The sequence below is a fragment of the Papaver somniferum genome, unplaced genomic scaffold, assembly GCF_003573695.1.
Source record: "Papaver somniferum cultivar HN1 unplaced genomic scaffold, ASM357369v1 unplaced-scaffold_117, whole genome shotgun sequence".
Lineage (NCBI taxonomy): Eukaryota > Viridiplantae > Streptophyta > Magnoliopsida > Ranunculales > Papaveraceae > Papaver > Papaver somniferum.
This window is the reverse complement of record NW_020620714.1, coordinates 7,329,038-7,338,159: the sequence shown is the minus strand read 5'-3', so window position 1 is coordinate 7,338,159 and position 9,122 is coordinate 7,329,038. Positions and strand designations below refer to the sequence as shown.

At 37.0% G+C, this 9,122-nt stretch overlaps 1 protein-coding gene and 1 non-coding gene across 2 annotated transcripts; both read right to left on the bottom strand.

The window, feature by feature from the left end:
• Nucleotides 1–3,307: 3,307 nt before the first annotated feature.
• On the bottom strand, nt 3,308–6,743 carry LOC113330055 (outer envelope pore protein 37, chloroplastic-like). Its single transcript, XM_026576920.1, has 6 exons — nt 6,254–6,743; nt 4,793–4,882; nt 4,504–4,680; nt 4,045–4,139; nt 3,829–3,949; nt 3,308–3,663 (listed from the first exon to the last, which is right to left on the bottom strand). Exons 1-6 carry the CDS (start codon nt 6,644–6,646, stop codon nt 3,532–3,534), a joined length of 1,008 nt encoding a protein of 335 aa, XP_026432705.1. The 5' UTR covers nt 6,647–6,743; the 3' UTR covers nt 3,308–3,531.
• Nucleotides 6,744–6,824: 81 nt separating this feature from the next.
• TRNAI-AAU lies at nt 6,825–6,898 on the bottom strand. Its single transcript has one exon. It is a non-coding gene; the product is annotated as a tRNA-Ile (tRNA).
• Nucleotides 6,899–9,122: the final 2,224 nt, after the last annotated feature.

Below are 9,122 nucleotides of genomic sequence, written 5' to 3'. Positions count from 1 at the left end.
GATGATAACAGAATAGTTGAGCGTACTAATTATTCTAGGGTTATTAGTAATGAGTACTTTGCAGAAACATAGCTATATCAATAAGATTCACGTTTTGTGACCGAGAAAGAGTCCTTGATCATTCTCATTATCATATTTGCATTTGTTTCATTGTCTTGCATTATTCATTCAGAAATTGAATCGACAACTTGTGACTCAGCTCTCCCTTAAGAACGAACCTGCTTGTCATTGTACTACTAGTTAGTGTAAGAGAAGTAAGGAATTTATTTTTCCGAGTTCAACACCTCGTCAGTGGGCGGGCTCCTTCACCGTCGAAGCATAAAATTAACATCGCGCAAATTGGGGGATATTAAAACTAATTGGGGGATATAGGAAAAAGACAAAAATGGGATTTAAATAGTAAATCAAGGTCACCCTCTATCCGGATAATTTATATAATTCCTAATCTACCCATTACTAATCATGTTTAGTGGTTGATTATAATTAACTTAGTTAATAGATTAGTTTGATAGTGATCAGCTTAAGTCATTGTCATTGAATTTTTTGATGTAAAAACATTAATTCAAGATATTTAAGATCATGAAGGTTTTGGTGAAGAATCAACCCAAGAAAGTAAACAAGATGAACATACAAGTGCTCTAATTACTTATATATAGTATTGAAATTTGACTTCTTTTTCTTTGAATTCGCCATTATTATGCCCGAAAAACTCAGTCCCAGCATGGTAAAAATATGAATACCATGCCGACAGGGATAAAATCGGCATAGTATTCATATTTTCACCAAACCGATACACAATATCCCTTAATTTTGAAATTTTAAGTACACTGCCGGCTTAGAAAGTTCATCATCGAGCATGCCGACAACAATGTAGGCATGGCACATTATTTAATTTTCTATGCCGGCACATGATGCAAGATTGTTTGTATGTTTTTTTCCTAAAATAGGCATGGCACACTTGAGAATCGACCATGCCGGCCTAAGCAAGTTTTGGGACATATTTTCTGAGCTATTTTGGCCTCGGCATGGTATTCAAACCAAAAACTATGCTGGCACTAGATATCAACATGGTATTCAAAGTAATAACTATGTCGGCACCAGATATCGACATGGTATATTCAAACTAAGAACTATGCCGGCACAAGACACCGGCATGGTATTCAAACTGAAAACAATGCCGACACAAAACTGTAATTGAAAATTCTCAGTTATAATTTTTGATTCTAACCTAAACGAATTATTTTGAAACAAATCGATGATCAGGTTTCTTTCAAGGAGGCATATTTCTATATAATAAATTAACCATCAAATTTTTTTAAGCAACGTTCAAATCGTGTTGAAATCGATGATGGAGAAACTAAAAATCAAAGAAAGAAGCTGATAAAGAAGGAAAAGAGAAGAGAAGGAAAAGAGAAGAAGAAGAGAAGTTGAAACACTAAAAGGTATTTTAGTATTTTCATACCAAAAAAACACCCCTTAGCAAACACTAACGGATTGAAATAGTAATTCATATCCCCGATTAGTTCTAGTATCCTCAATTGCGCGTTCAAAATTAATTATCACTTATATTAGACATGTAAAAAAAAAAAGGAGAATTAACTGAATTTTCTCGATGTAGCGACAATTTAGAAAGCTGCATAAGTGTATAACCTACAGAAAAGTGAGCTGATCCAACCAATCTTTGCTTGCACAATTTAAAGAGTCACTAGTTTATCTAGCCACCGAATTAAATTGCGTCTAATTGGATTTGAACCTATACCAAAGGTTCAGAAGACCTCTGTCCCATCCATTAGGGAATGGATGCCTTTTTATCCCGTATTTTTCATTTTTTGCTTTACTATCTTTGTGTTTGTAAAAAGGGAACCATATTAAAAAAATTAAGATTAAATGACTTATTAGGACTAAGTAAGTCAAGTAGGTTGAGATGAATGCATTATCCTTCTCCCAGTTGCTCTGTGAAGATGCCGTTGTTAGGTGCTCCATTTTCCCATTAAGCTCGAATCTAAATATGTGCTGGAGAGATAGCATTGTTCCATACACTGATAAGTGGCGTATGGATTCTCGAGAAGAGAGGAGCCGTGATGGTCTCCCGTAACTTCTCGGACCCTAATTTTTTCGGCTTCGCTTTATTTGTAATGGTGATAGAGAAATGTGTGAATCCTTACCTTCTTTATAATTGATACTCCCTCCATTTTAGGAAAAGTGATATTTTCACTTTTTTCAATTTAATCTATTTTTAGTTAAAAATGAAAATGTGAAAGTATATATTTTCGTGACAAAAGATCATGCTCATATTGTTTTTTTTTAGTAACTGTTTTACTTAATAATGAATCCATTAATAAGCATTTTGCTTCTTATAATGAAATAAAAAATTTTACACAAAATATGTTTAAAAGACCAAAATCTATAATTGCTGGGTGAAAAAGACATCTAGGTTTTGATACTGTTTAAATGGACAAAAATGTAAAAATAGCCAGGATGTAAACAGTTTCATCCTACCCATTTTTAAATACTTTTTCTTATTTTTAATTTACATTAGGATGCATCAGTTTCATCCTCGTTATTTTTAAGTTTAAGTCAGAATGAATCCAATTCTTTTCTTGCTATTTTTTTGTTGTCCATTTCACTCATAATAATTTTTACTCGTCCATTAGAAACATATTTTAAAAATAGTTGGACAAATGATCGATTTTCCGAAAATTTTATTTATATGAATCCAAATTTGTTGATGCCCTGTTTGAAATCGTACGACTTTGATCGACTCCGACTCGTTGTTTTTGTATATTTAATTGAGACAATGTAGTTTTAAAGAAATTATACTGATAGTTATAATAACCGTCTAACCAATTTTTGCACCATTCGTTTCAAAAATTGAAGTCTTTTTTGTATTCCTTAGCGAGTGGGTAGTTGTGCAACGGGCTTTGTATTTCTCACCGGCATATAGCCCACTAATATGGATTTTTAGAAACGCATCTATGTCCAGTCCTGTGAACGGCGGATCGGGTGTCCACCCGTCGAAATACAGATTAGGTCGAGTGAAACTTGCAAATTCGATTTATAAACGAATCATTCTAAATCATGTATGGCGCAACAAGATGTGAATACTATGGGCTCAATTAATAAGCTTTGAATTTGGATTGCCAGAAACCAGAATCGAAGAGAAGCAAGTAAAGTTACCTGATGATAGGATCGCAACATATCCACTACTCTATTAGTTGGTTTCTGTAGTTGTTTTCAATTGTTAACCGGATTCCAAAGTTCATACTTCATTACTACTAGTCAAGTTCATACTTACTTTTAGTAATCATGGTAAAACAAGACAGTGTTAGATAGAAACAGTAAATTTTTAGCTTGTTTATCCAACTCTCCAACCCATCTAAGGGAACACTATTTGAGTAAGTAACACGAAATCTTGAGAAGAAATTATTAAACAAGAAGCTGTATCCATACATCACGTGATTGAAACTTTAAATCTAGACGGTAGAGAGAAGAATAAAATAATGGTTGCTGATATAACACAGATGCCTCTACTCATATATCCCATCTTTTCTTGACCCTGAAAATCAATGCAGTGGTTTTTATATCATCTTGAGGGACCTGGACCATGAACTGCATTTTCATCTTCATTGGGGCAGTCTTTGCTGTGCCTTCTTCATCTCCAACCTGTAATAAAACAACCAAAACAATCAAGCTTCTGAGGATCAATCAATAGTTTTGAGCAACCTAACATGAATAACACCAGTTCACTGTTCACCAACAGAACCTAAAACAGTTGCACTTTGGAATAAGGTACGTGAGAACTGAGAAATAAGAGTAAGGGATATTTACCCAAACAGATGCCCAGCCTAGTCGCACAGCTGAATCATAACCAGCTTTCAGTTTGAGGTCCTTCCCAACGGTGTGCTTGTAAACAGCGCTCCATTCACTCGAATCGAAGTTGTACAGGTAGCTGTCCATGCAATCAAGTTAGCAAAATAACTGAATAAATAAATACCATTAAAGTAATAGTGTTCGAGAAAGATTTCTATGAGGGAAAATTCTCACCTCAACTTGTCTGAAGGACTAAACCGCCTCTTGAATGCAAAGGCCACGGCATTTGAGGGGAGGGATATTCTTGGGATGAATGAAACTTGCTCATCCTGCCTCATAAATAAAAGAGTTAAGGCTTAGCAAGGATACGCTATGAACCAAAGGGTTAAACCCTCATGGTTGAGTTGTGCATAATTTACACCTTCACTGGGTTCCCAATACGAGTTCTGATGGATTCACCAAGAATAGCCCTCAACAATTTAACTTTTTTAGAAAAGTTACCCACAGGAAAAGATTGGTGGACTAAAAAAAGTTTTGGGTGCTAGAAAGTGCATAGGTAAATACAATGTCTCAAAAAACCACATCCATTGTCTAAGAATTTAATTCAGAGCGACGCAATAAAGAAGATATGAAACTGCATATCTAGCTAATAACTACAGAAAACAGCTTCGCAGGAGAACAACAGAAAATTACCTTGTATGAGTACCTAAGATTCAAATCATCATCCTGGTACTGTGCAGTGCAAATTCCATTCAAAAACTGTCCTTTCACAATCCCACTAACTGACAGCACTTTCTTGAGTTCCTCGGCCTCTTCTTCTCTTTCCTCCAAGGAAACTTCACCAGCAGGAAATCTAAAGGTTGCCCTTGGCTGCAGTCCAGATAGGAAAAATGAATACACAGAAGCTTGCAGCTTGAAAATAAAGACGGAGGCGCTCATATGTCAAAGACAACAAGAAGCATGTAATAACAGGTTCACTCACCAAACCAACAGATGGAACAGCAGATGATAACTCGAGTTTATAGGAAGGATCGGGAAGACTTGCAACCATGGCCACCTCTCCTTGTTGCGCCTACGAAATCAAATTGAGAGAAGCTAAAATAACTAAAGAAAATAGATAAGCAGAGTACAGCTTCTTACACCAAACAGTGACATAAACAAATATTTCACATGCAATGCAGCACTAGACATGGTTATGGAAGTGTCAGCCGGGATCAGGTACAGCTTATTCCAAAGTTACTAATTGAGACCCCGCTCGTGTTAAAAACTACATTTTCATTGTCTTTCTCGAGCACTGAGTGACGAAACACCTTTACCTCAATTACAGCACTTAAATTGTTGCATTTTCGTAGCATATCCATACCTACAAAAAATACATAATTCAAGAGGCCAACCTATAGATAGGGTGGGAGAGATCTTGTTTAACACCTTTCTGGGTGTTCAGTTTCATATTTCTCCCTGTATCACTACGGTCTAAAATACTTGTGTCCTAGGTGGTATCTCTATTCAGACAATAAGATATGAATAACAATCAATATCAGCATAGCTTTCTAGTCTCTAGATAGCTTTATATGGTTCCTATAAAACTAAATTGACGCTACAATTGGTTGCAATAAATTAAGAACAATTCAAGCACAAGCAGATTAGACTCTTGAGTAAAGCCATAATAGAGACTATAACATGTATATTTGTACTACAAGAAACACGCACCTTCCTATGATGATACCTGAACAGATAGGTACTACCCAAGTCAATACAAGAGATAACAGATTTGTTATCATCAAGCGTACAGGACAAACAAAAAGATGTCGTTGAAAATCTTATACAAAACGATTTAGGCTCCCCAACTTGATTTTTCTGGAATATAACTTGTCTTAGCGGACGAATTGAAATCATTATCCCAATAGAATGCAACCCAACCATACAGTTGACAGTATATTTAATCATGAACCTTCAATGCAATAACATAGTTTCCTATAAACAGTAAGCGTCCCACAATTTACTTAAAAAGACCAGTCACCATTCAGGAGTAATCACTAAGAAAAGAATCAAGTTACTACATGCTAACTATCGCCGCTCCACGTCGGCAACTTAGATACAGAAAATATGAAACAATTCATTAACAACACAGGCAATTTAGATTTACAACAAACTATGTACCCTTAGAACCAATTCATTTTCAGCAGAGATACATAAACTACTCATTTATTGTACTTACGAAATTGGGCATTTTCCGGCATCACCTGAACTACTCATTCCTGATACTTCCAGAATTGGGCATTTCCCCAAAAAAGCAAAAACTCAATATATTCACAAATTAGTAACAACCCACATTCAGATTCCCAATTTCTCACCACAAAACAATAAAATCACCTAAAATTTCAGCAAAAACTCATACCAATTTCATCAAATTTAGATACAGGAAAAAGGAAAGCACACAAACCTTAACATCCTGAGTAGCTCTAAAACTCAACTTCTCCCCAACATTAAAATTACTCTTGACAAAAGCATTCTTCTCTTCAACATCATATTGCAGAGACAAATACTTAGAAACAAACCCGATTTGAGGATCAGAGATTTCACCATTCTTACTGTTCGAAAAAGAAAGTTTGAATTTAGCAAGGTTATCAAAAACCTTACAAGAAACTTTATTAAAGAATGATAAACTATCACTATCGAATTCTGAGGTTACTCTTATAGCTGGTCTTGGGAATGAAAAGGATGAAGTGGTTATTGAACATTTAGGGGTTTTGGAGTCGACAGCTACTACTGGTGATGGTGGTGAGGATGAAGGGATGGTTATTGTTGTTTGAGGGGTTGTTGTTGAATCTACCATTGTTAGGGTTTGGTTCTGTGTTCTCTCTTTTGAGTGAGAGAGAGATTTGATTTTTGGATTTTTTTGTGTGTTGTGAAAAATGAGGCGGAATTATTGAGGTGGAAAAATAGTGAGGTTTGGTAGAGAGAGATACTGGAGTGGAGACCAAAAAAAAAATGAAATGAAAAAAAAACAATTGTGGCCCATGCAGGTCTCGAACCTGCGACCTTCGCGTTATTAGCACGACGCTCTAACCAACTGAGCTAATGGGCCAAGTTTGTTAATAAATCATGAATAGTTTGTTGTCACTAATTTTCCAAATTATTGGAAATGTTGGAATAACGTTTTAAATTCTGGGAAATTTTACAGACTTCGATCATGGTAGCAGATTTTGGGTCACGTCTCACGAGATAATGTTGGGGAACTTTGGGTCACACCTTTGGTCATGGTGTTAGCCTATAACATAGTCTACATCTACACAGGCTTATTTTCGGTTGCATGTTATATTTTACCCATGACAAAAGCTTTAATTGGTAGGGTTGTAGACGGATAACAATTTTGGTTTTTGGATCATGAGTTACATTTTATGTCATACCGAAATATTTGGATCACCAGTGGAGATACAAATAAAATGTAAGTTTCGAGTCGTGCATTGATTTTGGGTGCGAAACAATATTTTTCTCACAAGTGATTATTATAGTGTTTGTCCATTACTAAGTTGCAAAGAAAAATAATTCACTTTGTTCACCGTAGATTGTAGCAGATTATTACTCGTGGGTAGTTTTTGGGTGCAAAACAATATTTTTACCATAAGATGACCCATTTTAAGTTAAGCACATTGAAATTTCTTGCCGGGCTTGTTGAAAAATGGATCAAGGTTTAGAATGTGGTTGCCATCTAAAACATGGTAAAATCATGGAATTACTCGGGCATGGTACCCGTAAGCCATAGGCCCGTAGCCGTACACCAATCTTGCACCCTTTTTTTTTTCGGGGCGATCGACGATGAGATAATTCTGACATTTGATTTGACAAGTTTCTGACTGGGATCTTTTAATGAGATTTTCTATCCCTACTTCTTCTCTTTATGTCCTACATGTTGCGAGCCTAATTCGTGTACCTACATTTTTCCTTCTCTTATTTTATTCGAATCATACGAGAATGGAATAAGAACCGCTTCAGATTCCCTAGCCGCCACGTTCTCCAATTTCCTGCCTCCACGTGACCACGTTCTTTGGGTAACCGCGTATTGCTGGTTAGTATACCTCGAACGTGCCGTCAACCTACTAAGACGGTCATTTTTCCCATGCTATTTATATCCGACTCTGACTTTGGTTTGGGGTTTCTTCTCCCCTTCCTCCTTTCTGTGTTTATCTGGTCTTTGCGTTTTCTCCTTCTTCTGCCATTGTTATCCCCCTCTCGACCCTCTATTCTTCTTTTGTCATTCTGGCTTCCCAGAAGGTTTCCACAATTACCTCCTCACTCAAGTCCCTTGAGGATTTCCAAGCATATTTTCAGAAGATAGGCTTAACCTTAACTCTTGCTGTCGATTCTTCTGTGATTGCACCTGTTACTGCTACTTAGGACATGGAACTTAACTACAGGTGGATTCAGTCTGGTACCTGGTCGGCCGACAAGATGATCATTACTGTCGGTCAGTTGAGGGATGGATTATCTTTCCCACTTTACGATCCTTCAAACCCTATATTTCTTGAGATTTTGGGAAAGCTGCAATGCGGGGCCTTTCAGCTTTCTGGTAACGCAATTCGTATCTCCAACGAGTTTAAAATTCGTTCTTCTAATGGTATCTCGCAAGTTACATTAGCAGCCGAAGAATTTGATCCTCGTGACTTTAACGTGAATTCCTTCGTGTCCAACTATTCGGCGTTCATAAGTACGAGAGAGCATCAGGAGTGGGGCATCGATCTCGTTAGAAAGACTGTCGCGGCTCCGATTAAAGCTCTCGTGTTAGACGTGGATTCCTAGCTCCGCCTTTCTTGCGATGATGATTGGGCGACGTTTCCTCTGGTGGTGGATGGTCCTTTCGTTTGGGGTTTTGACGAGAAAGGTGTTCCTCGTCAAGGCCCTCTTCCTAAACATTGTTATCTCGCTGATTGTGATCCCTGGAAACTTCGTTGGTTTGTGCCAGCCAAGGTATGACTTCCTTTGTGATAACCTTCTCAACTAGGTATTCACTTCGCCCATTATCATTCCTTTGTGATAACCTTATATTTTTACTCTTTACTCCTCGTAGGACAATACTCTTCTCATTAAGCAGTCTACTTCGGGGTCATCAAAGGTGCGAAAAAGGCATGACCACCCTACTCTGCCTCCTCCTTCTTCTCAGGTATTTTTACTTCGTCATCATTGTTTCCTTGCTTGTTCCGACCTTTTAGTTATCTTTCGTGCTAATATTATTATTTCGCAAACAGGTATCCCTTCTTATGGCGAGCCCAAAAAGCAACAAAAAGTCTTGGATCTGGCTTCCTTGGATGCAA

What these genes read in the sequence shown, in the direction of transcription:
- LOC113330055 (XM_026576920.1), bottom strand. Translation starts at nt 6,646, where the DNA reads ATGGTAGATTCAACAACAACCCCTCAAACAACAATAACCATCCCTTCA. An exon ending in ATCTTAGGTACTCATACAAG is followed by an intron (nt 4,140 to 4,503) that starts GTAATTTTCTGT and finishes TTTATGAGGCAG; the next exon opens with GATGAGCAAGTTTCATTCAT. An exon ending in TAGGCTGGGCATCTGTTTGG is followed by an intron (nt 3,664 to 3,828) that starts GTAAATATCCCT and finishes GTTTTATTACAG; the next exon opens with GTTGGAGATGAAGAAGGCAC.